Genomic DNA, 17,854 nt, shown 5'->3' on the forward strand with positions numbered 1-17,854 from the left:
CATTGGCCTGGAGGTCAATTCCTCCAAGTGATACCAACAACAAGCAAGGCTTAACTACAACAAGACTGTGCACACAGCCCACAAAGGGGTGCACCAAGAGTGTCCACCTCAGGTAACTGGGGAGGCTGAGCCACCGGGCCCTATAGGACAGTGGTCAGCAAACTGCAGCTCGCGAGCCGCGGTTTGCCGCTCTGTTGACTAATGAGTTTGCCGACCACTGCCTTAGGGAAAAACACTTAAAAAACATTTTAATAATGTACTAATGTCTTTAACCTGAAGTCAAAACTTCTGGGGAAGGGTAATGCCTTAGCAGTGGTTGGCAAACTCATTAGTCAACAGAGCAGCAAACCACAGCTCACAAGCGCTGCAGTTTGCCAACCACTGCTATAGCACACCTAGTACACAAAGCCACTCTATCAACACAGGGAAGCAACCAAAATGCAGAGACAAAGAAACAGGTCACAAACGAAAAAAATGGAAGATATAGAGTTCAAAACCACGGTTATAAGGTTTTTCAAGAACTTTCTAGAAACCGCTGATAAATTTAGTGAGACCCTTGAGGATATGAAAAAGGACCAACTAGAAGTTAAACATACACTGACTGAAATAAAGAATAATATATAGAGATCCAACAGCAGACTAGAGGATCATAAGAATCAAGTCAAAGATTTGAAATACAAAGAAGCAAAAACACCCAACCAGAAAAGCAAAAAGAAAAAAGAGCCCTAGCTGGTTTGGCTCAGTGGATAGAGTGTCAGCCTGCGGACTTAAGGGTTCCAGGTTCGATTCCGGTCAAGGGCATGTACCGTGGTTGCGGGCACATACCCAGTAGGGAGTGTGCAGGAGGCAGTTGATCGATGTTTCTCTCTCATCGATGTTTCTAACTCTCTATCCCTCTCCCTTCATCTCTGTAAAAAATCAATAAAATATAAAAAAAAGAAAAAAGAATCCAAAAATATGAAGATAGTGTAAGGAGCCTCTGGGACAACTTCAAGCATACCAACATCAGAATTATGGGGGTGCCAGAAGAAGAGAGAGAGCAAGATACTGAAAACCTATTTGAAGAAATAATGACAGTAAACTTCCCCCACCTAGTGAAAGAAATAGACTTACAAGTCCAGGAAGCACAGAGAACTCCAAACAAAAGGAATCCAAAGAGGACCACACCAAGACACATCATAATTAAAATGCCAAGAGCAAAAGACAAAGAGAGAATATTAAAAGCAGCAAGACAAAAACAGTTAGCTACCTACAAGGGAGCACCCATACAACTGTCAGCTGATTTCTCAACAGAAACTATGCAGGCCAGATGGGAGTGGCAAGAAATATTTGAAGTCATGAATAGCAAGAACCTACAACCAAGATTACTCGACCCAGCGAAGCTATCATTCAGAATTGAAGGGCAGATAAAGAGCTTCACAGATAAGAAAAAGCTAAAGTACTTCATCACTGCCAAACCAGTATTATATGAAATGCTGAAAGGTATTCTTTAAGAAGAGGAAAAAGAAGAAAAAGGTAAAGATAAAAATTGTGAACAACAAATACATATCTATCAACAAGTGAATCTAAAAATCAAGTGAATAAAAAAATCTGATGAACAGAAAGAATAAACTGGTGAATATAATAGAATCAGGGGCATAGAAAGGGATTGGTCTGACAATTCTCGGGGGGAAAGGGGTGGGGAGGGGTGCGGGAAGAGACTGGACAAAAATCGTACACTTATGGATGAGGACAGTGGGGTGAGGGGTAAGGGCAGAGGGTGGGTTGGGAACCAGGTGGAGGGGAGCTATGGGGGGAAAAAAAGAGGAACAATTGTAATAATCTGAACAATAAAGACTTATTAAATTAAAAAAAGAAAAACTCAAGTTGCGATTGTGTTAAAACAACTATTTCACCATTCTCTTCCTAGCTTCCAACAAAACTAAAATACAACGCATCACTTTGTTGTTAACTTTCCTTCCACAAGGTGGAGTTAACGACTGATGGGAAATATCTGTTTAGAGAGTGCAAAGAAAAGATACTGAGGACTGAAATGAGAGCCCTCCAGGAAATAATCTAGACTGGCTCACCAATTACTTTGAGTCAGTGGTGTTGTCAATAAATTATCCATCCATCCATTGTTCGTTTACTTAACAAAAACAGATATTTAGGAGTGCCTACTATGCAGCAGGCATGATTCCAGGTGCTGGGGATACAGCACTATATAAAACGAACTTCTGACTTCATAAAGCTCACATTCTAGTTATAAGAAACAGGCAATAAGCAAATACCAGGATATTAAGAGGGATTGGAGGGGTGGTATTTTACGTGGAAGGGAAGATTGAAATGGAATAAGGGAGTAAGATATGAGGCTATGTGGAGGAAAAGTATTCCAGAGGGAGTAATTGCAAAGGTCTTCAGGCAGGAGACTGCTGGTGTGTTCCAAGAATAACAAAAAAGTCAATTACCAGAACTGAGTGAGGGAGAAAGTAATAAGAGATGAAATCAGAGAGATGACGGAGTCTCGTGGGCCACTCATTATTAGGACTTCGGCTTTCAGATTGAATCAGAATGATCTGATTTGACTCAAGGCTGTAAAGGGTCACCCAGGCTGATGCATGGAGGTTAAGACAGTAGAGGGCATAGAAGCACAGAAGTGGAGCTATTGTCCTAATCCAGGTGAGAGATGACCACAGCTTGGACTGAGCAGTAGAGGTAGCAATGGGAGATGACTCAGGCCTACAGCTATGTGTCCCAGTGCATCATTAGAAAAAGAGTTAGTAGCCTGGCGACTATACTTAACGATACTGTATTGCATATTTGAAAGTTGATAAGAGAGTAAATCTTATAAATTCTCAAAAAGAAAAAAGGATGTCCCTTCTGGAGCTCAGGCTGACTTTCAGTTCCCATTTGCCCCCTCACCCAGCTGCCCTGAACAGGGAACAACCTGTCCAGGATTCCTCCTGTGAGGGCATAAAAGTGAGTGAACCACTAAGCCTTGCCCTCATTCCCTAAAGCATTTTACAACATTCAGTGGGTCCTCCTGTTTTCTTGGATCAGTAACTTCCCCAAGTCTTTTCTGCTGTCATCCCTTGTGCAGGTTTGTCTGCACCTGAACTCCCTGATGGGCTGGAATGTTTTCTTCAAATTTTAATATTTATGGGGGCATTTTTACATGGAACTGTTGGAGAGGGGAGATATCATGTCCCCAACCCCCATACCACCCCTCTACGCTTCTTGAGTTTTTACAACTGGACTAACAATAAAACTAATATAAGGCCAGATTCACAGGAGAAAAACCAATTTAAAATGTGGGCATGGGAAATCATAGATAACGGTCTGAGAAATGATAGACTAGCCATCTTTTTATGTTTCTTTTTTTTTTTTTAATATATTTTATTGATTTTTTACAGAGAGGAAGGGAGAGGGATAGAGAGCTAGAAACATCGATGAGAGAGAAACATCGATCAGCTGCCTCCTGCACACCTCCCACTGGGGATGTGCCCGCAACCAAGGTACATGCCCTTGACCGGAATCGAACCCGGGACCCCTCAGTCCGCAGGCCGACGCTCTATCCATTGAGCCAAACCGGTTTCGGCTTTTTATGTTTCTTAAACAAACAATAAATTTGTGAAGAATCAACAGGACAGGTTTGGATGCTTGTTGGTGAGGAATCTCATCTAAACAAAGTTTGGGCTTGGATAGTTACCTAGTAACAAGGTTTTTACCTTAAGCTTCTTGCCCCTCACCCGCCTCTGGGTTCCCTAACTCGAGCGATAAGAAAGGCACCTTTCACATGGGAGTCTTGATCTCCTGCTTTCTGGGGGACAGGAGAGAGGTCAGAAAGTACTTGCATTGGCAGTTTCTTAAGTAACTTTACTTCAAAATAATACGTATTGTGGGATATTTTGCGGCGTCCTGCCCTGTTCCCATATAACACAAACAGAAAACTTTGGAAGCATAAACAATTTATTTGGAAATTGCAAATAAGGCTGATTTTTTTTCATATGGATGAATCCTTCCACAGTTTACTACAGCTCCGCTGGGAACCGGGTCGCTCAGAGGCACTGGGCGCTCTCCTCCGCCGTTGGCTGCCCCTCAGGAGACGGTGCGTGGAGCGAAAGCTAATCCACACCGTTCCACCTTTCCCGGCCCATCGCCCCACCTCACACCCTTAACCCGGCCAGCGGCACCTGGGCATGCGCCCTGAGGCGGAGGAGCAAGGCGGGCGGGGCGTGAGGCCCGAACGCCCAATCAGTAAACCACCGAGAGGCGGAGACATCCCAATTCCTAGAGGAAACAGGTGTGGGGGGGGGGGGGGGGGGGCCGGGCAAGGGGTAGTGGTGGCCAAAAAAAAAAAAAAAAAAAAAAAAGGACCGACCCGGAAGCGAAACGGAGGAGCTTCCGTTCTTTGTTCTGTCCCCGGTGTGTGGATCTGTGACAGTGTCCAGTGGGGCCTGGTCCGTGTCCGGACCCCTCAAGTCTTCCGTCCCTGCCTCCAGGGTGAGTCCGGCTGCCCTCAGGGCTCGCGGTGAGCCGGAGGCTGTGGTCGCCGGGGAAGGGCGTGGTGTCCGCGCCTCTGCGGCCCGTGGGATCCCCAAGCCCGCCCGGAGCAGGGTGCCGAAGGTGCTGCTCCCTCGCCCGCAGCGGGTCCCCGACGCCGCTTCCCCAGGGACGCCCTTCCCCCGGGCGGCACCCGGCATGGGAGGGAAGAAAGGAGCTCCGGTTCTGGTTTTGTGACCTAGCGCCCGGCTCGAGCACTTAAAAGTTCCACTGTGGCTGTAGAAGGGTCCCTGTCTTGAAAACCGCTGATGACAGCGACGCTAACTTGGCAGTTCTCCGAGACGCTTTTAATGGAGGTTTACACAGATATTCGCTCCTGCGGCAGCAAAGGCGGTCTGATTTTACTTACCTGGGTTTTAGGATTAGAGAATGAATTCTTCGAAGTGTGCATGGTTAGAACTAGGAGGGAGTGTAGACTCAGATTATGGGACTGATCCTCTGGCGTCCCGTAAGTCGAGTCTTTTTTGGTGAGTAGTACTACTGTTCGGCTCCCATTTGTAACTGTATTATATTCCTAATTTGATACGCTTTTGACGTGGGATTGAACAGAGATCCGGTGTTTACCCTCTGAAGGGCATGTGTAAACTTCCAGAGGATGATGAACATGAAACTGATGGACTAGAGAAACTATAGGTATTTATCCCCAAGAAGAGATGTTTGAGGAGAGGGGGCATCATTCGGTTTTGAACAATTGTGTGGAAGAAGATTCTATCACTGAAGCTCCACAGGGCATGAGGCCTCTGTAAGGTGAAGGTCCAAGGGCTTAGATTTTCAGTTTACCATCTGGTGGCTAAGCTGTGCAGCAGGGGAACAGAAGACACCCTTGCTGAATTTGAAGTATTGAGAGTATCTAGCAAGTTAGCTGACAATGTTAGGAACTTTAGAAGACGTTCCTTACACTGAATGGGAGGTAGACCTGGAGAACTTTCAGTTCCCTTTCAACTTTCTTCAACGGTGCAACACAAATACCAGTTGTGGTCTTAATTAGTATTTCTTAGCATGCGTTCCCCCCCCCCCCCCCATCTGTAAATATCTAGATTAGAAGTGGAGTTTATGTGAGTATTTAAAATTCTTTTTTCTTCCCCTTAATTGTACAGCATTGGCATCAACTAAAGTCAGAATTCCCAGGAACTTGAACAGAGGCTCCCAGTAATTGCTGCCGAGAGATAGCTCCAAAGAAGGTAGAAAAGAATACAGCAGGTAAAGCTTTCCATGGCTCATTTTCACCATCAGGTCATCTTTCTCAGTGCCCAGAAGCAGCTCCAGGAAGAAGAATTGGCAGTGGAGCACCTGAAGCTGTGGGAGCACAATGGAGATTTTTTTTTCTACGAGAAACATTGTTTACTGCTCTAGACACTGGGGACTTGTTCTCAACAATATGCCTTTGAGTTCCAGCTTTGATTAACCCAGCTGTGAGAAGGGTGCATTGCTTTTTGTCTCTGGAGTCAGAGCCTCTGATTTTCTTTCTAAGGAGAGTTTGGATGGAGAGCTGGTTTATTGGGGATGTGTGCTTATTAACAGTCCTGGAAATTGTAAAGTTGGTTGATAGGAACAAAGAGATGGCTAGCTCTGAGAGACATTGTTTAAAGGGACCTAGCTGGGAGAGTGTTAGTGGCAAGAGGGTATGTTACCCACCTTGAGCTGGTGGGCCTGGCTCATACCTGATTCAGTGCTTTTCAGCCTGACGTGTGGTTCAGTGGTTGAGCGTGGAGCTATGAACTGGGAGGTCAGGGCACATGCCCAGATTGTAGGGTCGTGCAGGTTTCTCTCATCATTGATGATTCTATATCTCCCTCTCCCTTCCTATATTTCCCTCTCTGAAATCATTAGAATATACACACACACACACACACACATATATATTTTAAATGCTTTTCACTGTGTAATGGTGTTGGTAGTGAGCATTTTATACCCCTTTGTTGCCCAAAGACTAGAGTTCTCTGAACTCTCTGTGGCTCTCAGACTGGGCCCCTCCCCTTTTCATGCCTATGTGAATGCAGCAGTCTGTGTTGATAAAGCAAATATTGTTCCTGGCTTTTTACTCCTTTTAGTAGAGCTTTGCAATATAGTTGGCACTCAGTATTGTTGTTATATGAGCAAACAAGTAAAGAGAGGGGCGGTAAACAAAATCCACAGTGTTGTGTGTGTTTTTTCTTGCTTGAAGATAAGGATGCTCGGGTGGCTGCTGCATCTATTCTAGATCTGTTTATTTATTTGAAAGAGACAGAGGAAGCGGGGAGGGGAGAAACAATGATTTGTTGTTCCACTTATTTATGCATTCATTGGTTGCTTCTTGTTATGTGCCCTGACTGTGGATCGAACCTGCAACCTTGGTGTATTGGGATGGCATTCTAACCAACTGAGCTACCCCGTCAGGGTTTAGGCTGTGATTCTTGCCACAGTATTCAGTGAAGGGAAACTTTTACCTGAGATCAAACCTTAGATTAGATGTTAATGTTACATTTTATTCACTAGGGCCAGAGAAAAGATCTCTTTTGCTTGTTGTAGTATCTGAGGATTAGGGACATTAGTAGGGATAAAAACAGAGTAATCAGTAATCTTGTATTTTTTTTAAAGTGTTGGTTCCTGCTTCAGGGATTTATATTCTGACCCAAGGAAATGTATTAGAAGAGAAGGGCCCTGGCTGGTTTGGCTCAGTGGATAGAGCATCAGCCTGCGGACTGAAGGGTCCCAGGTTCGATTCCGGTCAAGGGCACATGCCTGGGTTGCGGGCTTGATCCCCATTGGGGGACTTGCAGGAGGCAGCCAATCAATGATTCTCTCTCATCATTGATGTTTCTATCTCTTTCTCTCTCCCTTCCTCTCTGAAATCAATAAAGATATATTTAAAAAAAAAGAAAAAAGAAGAGAAGGGAGATAAAAAGAAAGTTGGTTGCTACCTTCTCAGTGAGAGGAAACATAGCAAATGGGACTAGTTTTTTATTTACTTACTAGTGGCCTGGTGCATGGATTAGTGCACATTGAAAGGAAAATAATTAGAAGAAATATTTTAATATCGCTATTCACCCTTTCTCTATAATAGAAGTGTCAACCAAATTCACAATCGGCAGTGACAGATCAAACCACGCATGCGATTGGCGCCAGCGAGAGCTTTCTATGTATCATGCATGTGTGAGTCAACTTAGCCTTTTTTATATATAGAATAAACTTGCTTAATTAGACCTGCTTTCTGATGTAGCTAAACTTTTTCCAGCCCAGTGAAGCATCCCAACTTCTCTTTCAGGTAATTGTCAGCAACACAGCAGTAAATATCAACATGAAGCAGATTATTATTGTAGATCATGCAGGGAGAACAAAGGGTAAAATATTTAACTGCAGCAGTGTTTAACTATATTCTGTGTAGTGAGAAAACCTGAAGTCATTTTCAAGGTCTACCATTTCTTCTTTTTAGTCGGGTCAAGTTTCTAAACTCCCGTTTTCTGGCTAATGAAAAGAAAATAGGATTCCACTGAGTCTCCTATCTACCTACTCCAGGACTTCTGTGAGGATCAAATGAGATGAGGCATGGGAAAAAACTTCACAGACATTTGGTTAAAGTGTGAAATGTTTGCACCTGGCTATAAAGCAAGTCGTGTTCTTGGGCTAAAAAAAACTGTAAGGAGGCTAGTTGCCACTAGGGAGAGGAAGCTGGGCATTGGTACATGACATCATTACCCGGACAGTTGGACATGTAGCATATTAGCCTTTTATATATAGATAGATTTTTATTATTATTATTATTCTTTAATCCTCACTCAAGGGTATTTTTTTTCCAGATTTTCAGACAGAAATGGAAGGGAGGGAAAAGGGGGGTAGGGGAGAAAGAAACATCCATGTGAGAGAGACACATTGATCGGTTGCCTCCCACATGCTCCCCGACTGGACAAGGGATCAATCCACAACTGAGGTACATGCACTTGACCAGGAATTGAACCCTGAACCCTTTGGTCTGATGCTCTAACCACTGAGCCAAAGCAGCCAGGGCTGGGACTAGTCTTTTAGATCCGGGTAAATATATACACCCAGTCCCTGCAATGAGATACAGGAAGACCACAAAAAGGACTCAAGTTCTTCGACAGTGTCCCACCTATGACTGGGACTGAAAGCAGAAAACCATTTTAGAAAGAAAGGGAAGAATTTATCTCATTTAATTTAATAGAGCTGTTTGACCTAGTTCTGTGAAACAGGTGTTGTTTCCCCAGGTTTTTTAAAATGAGAGACAGAGTACTTGTTAAGTTTCTCTGGTCTCTGTTATTTGGGTGCTCTTTCATTGTCCCTTTTCCTCTAATTATAACAGCTAAATTTAATATAACAGCTAGAAATTCAATAAAGTGTTTTTTTCTCCTGCCAATTCTAGTGTCTATGAGGGTTTTTTTTTCCTCCTCTATAAACAAATAGCTTTCTCCATTATCCCACAATTTTTTTTAAGTATATTTTTATTGATTTCAGAGCGGAAAGGAGAGAGAAAGCAACATCATTGATGAGAGAGAATCATTCATCAGCTGCCTCTTGCATACCCACACTGGGGATCCAGCCAGCAACCCGGGCATGTGCCCTGACCCGGATTGGACTATGACCTCCTGGTTTATAGGTTGACACTTAACCACTGAACCATGCCGGCTGGGCCCAAATATTATCTCCCCCCCCCCCCCCCCAAATATTCTTAAAATGGGTATGATTTTGCAATCTATATGTGTACTCCTTTTTTCACTTTATTCTGATACTTTTCATTTTGATAGTATTTCATTCTATTAATATCATTATTTGGCACTAGTATTCTCCATTTTTTGTTGTTATAAATATCCCTCAGTTTCTGTGCGGAGCCAAAGGTAGGATATTGTCCAGGAACTTTTAGTGATTCTCCTGTAATTTCATTACAGGGAGTAGGAGTATATATATTCACCAGGGTCTTAAAGACTAGCCCTAGTTGCTGCATTTTCTCTCATTGTTCTTGGGTACTAACTAAAATGCTAGTTCTCCTCTCTGTATTAAGGAGATGGGTTGTGTGTTTTTTTAAATCTTTGAACCTTGAACTTTTGCTTCTGCAGTGCTTCCTCTTTCTCATTCAGAAAACCTATTTCCTGCTGAGTCTGCAAATAGGAGACCAGAGACAGGAGCTTCTGGCCTTACTCATGGAAACTCAGGCTGATCATGCATCTCGGGAACCTCAGACCCTGCTTGAGAGTGGTATGGAATAGGGGATTCATTTATTCTTTTATTTAGTCATTCAATAGTCATCTATTGAAATTTCAGGTACTAGGATAACTGCTAGAATCCTGATATGATTAATATCTGTGGGTTCCTTGTGAAAGATTAAGAAAATTGTGACAGTCACCAAATTCCATTTTCTAGGGGCTTTGTAGCAGCCAATAGTGTTTTGGGATTTGTAGATCTGGGGGATGGAGTGTTATGTCTTCAGTCAGGGATAGGGTGAAGCTCCTAGTTTTCCTCTGGTCTAAGAGAACTTCATGCGATAGTTTGAATTCAGTGTTGTGGTGAATGATGGAAGGGATATGAGCAGGACAGCCTGTGTTTTGGGAGAGTAGACAAGAACACATTCATCACTACTTATAGGACTGAGCAACTTTCATTGAGAGTAGAGTGACTGGAGAGAAAGGAAGGGACTGAGGGCAGAGAAGAGAGCAAGAATCAATAGGGCTTTAGACATCTCTCTTTAGGTTGGCCCCACACTAAATGTACCTGTTATAAGCACCCTTAGTAGCTGCAGAGGAAGTGAACTTAGAAATGTCAGAGGAGTGGGTCCTAGGTTGTCCCAGGACCCTGTGAGTTTTCTGTAAGTTGGGAGGCCAGACAGCAGCAGATAGACTCACTCATAGACACTTTTATTGTCCTCAGATCTTCCTTCCTCAAAAGTTCCCGAATTTTCCAACAAGGACAGTTTGGGGGATGAGATGCTGGCAGCTGCACTCCTAAAGGCCAAGTCTCAGGTAAGCTGTGGTCCCCTTATCCTCTTTTTCTTTCCCATTTTGTGGACATTTTTGGTACAGCAACATCCCATTCAGTGCCCCAACCACAATTCACTCCATGAGGACTGTGGTCCTTTCCTGCTGAGTAAGACTTTCTTGGACTCTCATCTCTCTTCACCCTAATCATCTTTCCCCAGATTCCCAAATATTACTCAACCCCATCCCAAATTATTATTTTTGTGTGTGTGTGCTGCCAGTCCTACCCTCACCCTGAAATTGCATGCAGGAATGTGTTGTTTCAGGAGTTGGTGACATTTGAGGATGTGGCTGTATACTTTATCCGGAAGGAGTGGAAGCGTTTGGAGCCTGCTCAGAGGGATCTCTATAGAGATGTGATGCTGGAGAATTATGGGAATGTATTCTCATTGGGTAAGGAGTTATGCTTTCTCAATAAAACTCCCTTGGCATTTCTTTGCTTCCTTATTTGCTAGTAACAGTTGAGTCAATGAAAATAATTAACTAAGGACTGACTTAGCCTCAGAAAATTCCAACAGTAATAATAGTAACCCCATTTGTACAGTACTTTGCAGTTTATAAAGAGGTTTCATATATATATTCTCATTTAATCCTCATAGTAATGGCAGTGGAAGTAGCAAGAATTATCCTCATTTTATAGGTGAGGAAAGAGAGGTCAGAGGTCTTAAATGTTTTACACATGGTCTTATAGCTGGTTGGTGGCAGCTCAAGCCCTGGTCTTTTAAGTCCAAATACGATGCTTTTCCCCATGCTATTCTTAGAATTTATCATATAATCCAGAGACTTTTCCAAAAGATTAGCATATTGGGATCCCTGAACGTGTGAAGTAGTGGTCTGTGCCCAAGTGAACATTCTGGAACTCTTGTCTATCTGGAACTCTATCTCCTCCCCTTCTTTTTTGGACTGCCTCTAGGGACTTGTTGCTTTGTTCATGATCTAATGCAACTGCTGCTCTGGTAGAAATTTTAATTTGGTATAGGGAGCAATTACCTTTTTAACCTTTAGTCTGTAGACTGTTAATTCCTTGTCTCTTTCCTATTTTCAGTGAAAACTTTTTCTTGAGCAGTGCCAGAAGGTCTTCCTAACTCCTATTTGAGACCTCCCTGACATTTCCTTTGTGTAACCTGCAGATCCTAGGTCTGGGATTGAGCTCTGGGCCTGCTTGATATGAGCAGGATAAAACCTTGTCCCATGTTTTTTCCCATGAGCAGGATTCCCATTTCTGTGTTGTTGTTTTTTTTGTGTGTGTGTTTTTTTAAAATCTTCATCCAAGGAATGAGGATTTTTTTCCCATTGATCTTTAATTTTTAGAGTATATAGAAAGGAGTGGGGAGGGGGAGAGAGGGAAAGAGGAGAGAGAGAGAAACAGCGATGTGAGAGAGACACATTGATTGGTTGTTTCCCGAACATGCCCTGATTGGGGCCAGGGATCGAACCTGCAACCTGGGTATGTGCCCTTGGCTGGGCATCAAACCCAAGATCCTCTGGTATACAGGCCGATGCTCTAACCACTGAGCATTGCCAACCAGGGCTCCCGTTTCTGTATGTTGACATGATATCTAGGCTGAGGAAGAGCTGAGGGTCCTGGGTTTGAAGGGAATTAAGAACAGAGAGATTCTGAAAGGTACCTGTTCAGGTGAGGGAGAAATAGCTATTTCTGTTCCTAACACTTTTTTATTTTCAGCCTAAAAATGCTAACATCTAGAGTCTTTATAGTTATTTTTTATGTGTGAAGTTCCCTTTAGAAACTCTTAAGACAGTGAAAATATAGAAATCAAATATGGAAATTGTTTACATATTCTCAAATCATAGCATAGCCTTCTAGGCCTAAGGCCCACACATGAACTTTTGCCTGTTTCCTGAATTTGACATACGTGGCACAGCTACAAACAAGTATTCTTTTCACCTAGGGCTGTAGGGGGTTACTAATGACTTCAACCTCGGTGTTCCTGCTCTGCTACTGTTTCTCAACACCTTCCCCACTTTTCTTAAACAGTTCTGGTAGTCACCATCTCCCAAATTATATCTACAGTCTTTAACCTCTCTGAGGATTTTCTCACTTCATTAAACAACATGTTTTTCCCTGCCTCTACCTGATCCATTCTCTCCTTACAATCCAATTTTCTCTATACTTCTAGCTGTTATCTCAGTTTTGCTTCCTGCCTTTCTCCTTCCCTGTTTCCTCTTCTCTTATTTTGCCTTACTACACACAGCCTGGGCAGGTAAGAGGTATGCCCATGATTATCCTGTCCTCTGGTTTTGATTTTTCCACTAGGAACCAGTGATGTTTGTATTTTGTATTGTGCCAGATGGTGAGACCAGAACTGAGCGTGACCAAGAAATTTCTGAAGATACAGAATCACATGGGGTGCTATTGGGAAGATTCCAAAAGGATATTTCTCAGGGTCTTAAGTTTGAAGAAGCCTATGAAAAAGAAGTCAGTCTCAACAGGCAGCTGGAGAACTCTTCTGGAGAAAAACTGCATAGGAAGATACAAGATTTTGGTCAAGTGACAGTTGAGGAAAAACTAACCCCTATGATAGAGAGAAGTGAGAAATATAATGATTTTGGGAACAGCTTCACTGTGAGTTCCAACCTTATTTCACATCAGAGACTTCCTGTGGGAGACAGACCCCATAAGTGTGATGAATGTAGCAAGAGCTTTAATCGAACTTCAGACCTTATTCAACATCAGAGAATTCACACTGGGGAAAAACCCTATGAATGTAGTGAATGTGGGAAGGCTTTCAGCCAGAGCTCCCATCTGATTCAGCATCAGAGAATCCACACTGGAGAGAAACCTTATGAATGTAATGATTGTGGGAAGACCTTCAGTTGTAGCTCTGCTCTCATTCTACATAGAAGGATCCACACTGGAGAGAAACCTTATGAATGTAACGAGTGTGGGAAAACCTTTAGCTGGAGCTCCACCCTTACTCATCATCAGAGAATCCACACTGGAGAGAAACCGTATGCTTGTAATGAATGTGGAAAAGCCTTCAGTAGAAGCTCTACCCTCATTCATCACCAGAGAATCCACACTGGAGAGAAGCCCTATGAATGTAATGAATGTGGGAAGGCCTTCAGCCAGAGCTCACACCTCTACCAGCACCAGAGAATCCACACTGGAGAGAAGCCCTATGAATGTATGGAATGTGGAGGAAAGTTTACCTATAGTTCAGGCCTTATTCAGCATCAAAGAATTCACACAGGGGAGAATCCCTATGAATGTAATGAGTGTGGGAAAGCCTTTAGGTATAGTTCAGCTCTTGTTCGCCATCAGAGAATTCACACTGGAGAGAAGCCTTTGAATGTAATGGGAATGAGCAAAAGTTCTCTCAGAGTTACTGCTGAATTAAATATCAGAGAGTCTACATGAAAGAGAGCCACACACCTGTTTTTCTCACTTCCTCTGAGTCTGAAGACCCCCTGCCTTACTATAAAAGTATGAACAACTTAGGATGTGTCCCTTCTGATGCAAATCTTTCACTTTAGAGAATGGGGAAAATTGGGCAAATCATCCTGGCACAGTGATTAGCAACCTGGTCAGTTTCCCCAGGAACAATACCAGCCTTAAAAAATTAGGAGGCAAGCAGCAGATTAAGAGCTGGAAATAGAGGGAAGCTCTGGGACCAATCACCTTCCATTATGGAAGGGAGTTTGCACTAGACCATATTTCTCACACCATGGGAGCCTTTCTTACCAAGGTGAGGGTGGAAGCACAGTAGGAGTAAAATTCTAAGGATCCCTCTAGTTGGAGTCAATATAGTCAGCACAGGTGGCAGTGGAAAGAATGTTATGGGTCCTGTTACTTGCTAAGAAAGGGAAAAGGAATTTCAAATGCATTGAAGTAACTAACAAGCTGTTAAAAAAAAGGGGGGGGAAAGGATGCTGTATGTGGAAGCCACTGTTCCTAATCCTGCTTTAAGTTTTGATAAGGAAATAGGGTGATGAGGGATTTGTTATTTGAGGGTGAGGAGTTTCTTAAAGTATTCTGGCAATTTTGTTGGAGAACCCAGGACTAATTGGGAAGTACAACTAATCAGTGAGTCTAACATGAGGAAATGGATCAAAAGCATTTAGCATTAGTCTTTTTGTTTTCTTTCCTCTTCTCTCCCTCTTCCTCTCACCACTCCTGTGATAAGTTATTTAATTCAAACCCTAGTGACTTAAGGATGCTTTTAAGGAGCTTGCTCAGCCAGCTTGCCCTGCCCTCTGTCACCTATGACCTGTGACATCTGGCCCCAGCAGCCAAACTTCTGACCCCACCTCTGACTTCAACAGCAGAGTATGAATGCAAACATAGCAAAGCCCAGAGAAGGAAGGCTCTGGCCTGTGCCTGGTGGCAGGTCTCCTTGCTGGGTTAAGATGGAGCTCCTGAAAACCAGCTGAAGGGATGACCTCATGTTTTCCCAATCCTGCTCATCCTGTAGCATAAATGAAGTGCACTATTAAACAGAATAGTTTTTCAGAAGAAGGGCTTGAGTGTGTTCTTGTGTAGGGGCCAAGTTTATTTTAATTTAAACAGTGACTATAAATGGAATATTTAAAAATTAACCTTAAAAATATTTTTACAGCCAACCATTTCAGTCACAAACATGTGACCCCTTTCCCTCAAGATTCCCATTATATTCCTAGATACTACTACAGACTATTCCATCATTTACACAATCTCTCCCACCTTTATATCCACATACAGGTTTTTTTTGTGCTGTATATCATTTTGTGTAGTATGATACTAAAATCAGCAGCTAAAACTAGAAAGGTTACTGGGCATGGGATCCCTGATAAGCGCTTACTTGGATGTTGGGTAGCAATGGGCATATTTAGATTTTTTAAAGTTTATTGTTGAAAGAATTGCAGATGTTCCCTTTATTTCCCCCCATTGACCTCTTCCTCCTTCCTCCCCAAGCCTTCACGGCACTATTATCTTCATTGGTTTTGCATATATGCATATAAGTTCTTTGGTTAATCCCTTCCCACTCCACCCCCCCTCCCCATTCCCTCTGCGAATCCTTACTGTGTTGCATGCTAACAAAAAAGTCTAATGGAGAAGATGAGGAAATGTCTGGAAATCTAGCCCCTGGAAAATTTTGGATCATGTATTATGATCACCTAAATTTCTTTCTTTTTTTTTAAAAAAAAAATACGTATCTATTGATTTCAGAGAGGAAGAGAGAGAGAGAAACATCAATGATGAGAATCATTTTTCAGCTGCCTCCTGCACGCCCTGACTGGGAATCGAACCATGATCTGGTTCATAGGTCAATACTCAACCACCGAGCCACACACTGCGCTAATTTCTTTTTATTTTAGAGGGAGAGATACATCAATTAGCTGCCTCCTGCACGCTCCCTACTGGGGATCAAGCTCACAACTCGGCATGTGCCCTGACCTGGAATCCAACCAGTGATCTTTTGGTTCATTGGACAACACCCAATCAACTGAGCCATGCTGGCCAGAATGTGTTTTTAAATGAAACTTTTGACTCATCTCTGACATTCATCACATATTTGCAGATTGTTTCTCAAAGTGTAGACCTAGAGAAATGAACTAGAATCACTAGGCTGCTTGTTAGTAGTACAGATTCTAAACCCCAAATCAGACAAAATTATTCCTGAGGATAGAACTCAAATATCTATATTGGGAAAAAAATGGAATAGAGAAAATTCCTAGGAGAAGATAAACTTGAGCTAGGTCTTATAGATAATATGTGGTAAATAAGAAGAGGTTCTAGGCAGGATGGTTGGGGGTGGGCCTGAGTATGGCCACTTAATGTGAAGCTCTGGGAAAGACCCCTGAACAGGAAGGGTCAGCCCCTTCTCTGCCCAGATGCTGAACCCTTCACCTCCCATAAGACTTCATGACTCAGACCCTTTCAGTGGGACCTGAGACTGTTTGCGGGCCATTACATGAAAAATGTTTTTTAAAAAGGTCTCAAACTATTTTCGTAACATTTTATTCACTTCATTTCCCTGATTATTCCTATTCCCATCAATTCCTCTTAATCCCTAACTGAGCAGTCCTTAATGTATATGATGCTCGTGTCTTGGTGAACCCATTTATTTCCAAGGCCTCCACTATTCAATGCAAATAAGTTTTACATCTGCATGTGTGGTACTGATCTCTCCCAAACTCCAGTCTTGGGTCTCCAGCAGACTGCAGGGCATTTACACTTGGATCTTGTAAAAGTTTCAAATGATATATTTCAAATCAGTTATGTCTTCCCCATCAATGCCCCCTCTCAAAATTTCTGCAAATCTCTCAGAGTCATAACTTAGGAGTTTTTTATTTTTAAATATATATTTTTATTGATTTCCGAGAGGGAGAGATAGAAACATCAATGATAAGAGAATCATTGATTGGCTGCCTCCTGCACGCCCCCTACTGGGGATGGAGCCCACAACCTGGGCATGTGCCCTTGACCGTAATTGAACCCTGGACCCTTCAGTCCGCAGGCTGACGCTCTATCCACTGAGCCAAACCGGCTAGGGCACTTATGCGTTTTTTAAATTATTGGTATCCTACATCTAACCAACATCAATCCTGTGCAGGTTCAGTGAGCATGCTGTGGAAAGATAAAGAGATTATCAGAGGGGAAGTTTTCAGAGTTGAGATCATGGAGGAAGTGGGATTTCCAAGTGATGGTAATAATAGATGACCTATGCATATACTCTACCTGGCCCCTTTCCAAATGTTTTTCATATATTAAATCATTTAATTCTCACTATGACCTGTGTGTAAGGCAGTTGTTCGTATAATCCCATTTTACAGACAAGGAAACAATTGGACTTGCCCAGTGAGATACAACAAAGATCAGGGTTCTACTTAGTGGAGGCTGGGCCCCAGGTAGATGGCTTGGATGTGAGATGGGGAGGCACCCACCTCTGAAGAGAACCTTATCTAGGCAATAATCTTGTCCTGTCAATTATGGTTTTACAATCTCTATAGTTCATCCTCTTCATTTCCATCGCTGTTAACTTGAGTTCAGGTCTTCATTCCCCCCTGAATTATACAGTCTTCTAATGGATTGATATCTTCATTTTCTCTCACTACAAATCACTCCCCAATTAGTCACTTTATCAAAATGTTTCAGTGGCTGCTCTTATAGAATAAAATTCAAACTCCTTAGCTTTATGTAGTCAAGGCTTTCCTTGAGCTGGTTGCCACATAAATGTCTGGCCTTAACTCTTAGTGCTCCTCTTCACACATCTGAAAATCAAATGTGTGAAAAGCCAGGGCTGGCAGAGCAGTAAAAACAGATTTTATTCAGAACTATTGCAATAGGGGGAAAGAGACCTCAGTAAGAATTGGGCCCTGCCCATCCAGGTGGCTCGGTTGGAGCATCA

The 17,854-nt window shown here is 42.8% G+C and overlaps 1 protein-coding gene across 3 annotated transcripts; it reads left to right on the forward strand.

Moving 5' to 3' along the window:
• The first annotated feature begins 4,362 nt into the window (after window positions 1-4,362).
• ZNF3 (zinc finger protein 3) lies at window positions 4,363-17,233 on the forward strand. Of its 3 annotated transcripts, XM_080680535.1 has the most exons (7): window positions 4,363-4,482; window positions 5,640-5,742; window positions 7,586-7,674; window positions 9,591-9,729; window positions 10,399-10,490; window positions 10,772-10,898; window positions 12,815-14,977. In XM_080680535.1, the coding sequence occupies exons 3-7, from the start codon at window positions 7,660-7,662 to the stop codon at window positions 13,882-13,884; spliced, it is 1,443 nt and encodes a 480-aa protein (XP_080536661.1). In that variant the 5' UTR covers window positions 4,363-4,482; window positions 5,640-5,742; window positions 7,586-7,659; the 3' UTR covers window positions 13,885-14,977. The 3 variants fall into 3 exon arrangements, with proteins under 3 accessions (XP_080536661.1, XP_080536662.1, XP_080536663.1); XM_080680536.1 differs by lacking the exon at window positions 7,586-7,674 and having other exon boundaries at window positions 9,612-9,729; window positions 12,815-17,233; XM_080680537.1 differs by lacking the exon at window positions 7,586-7,674.
• The last annotated feature ends 621 nt before the right edge of the window (window positions 17,234-17,854 follow it).

This window comes from Plecotus auritus, assembly GCF_963455305.1.
Source record: "Plecotus auritus genome assembly, chromosome: 7".
NCBI classification, from domain to species: domain Eukaryota; kingdom Metazoa; phylum Chordata; class Mammalia; order Chiroptera; family Vespertilionidae; genus Plecotus; species Plecotus auritus.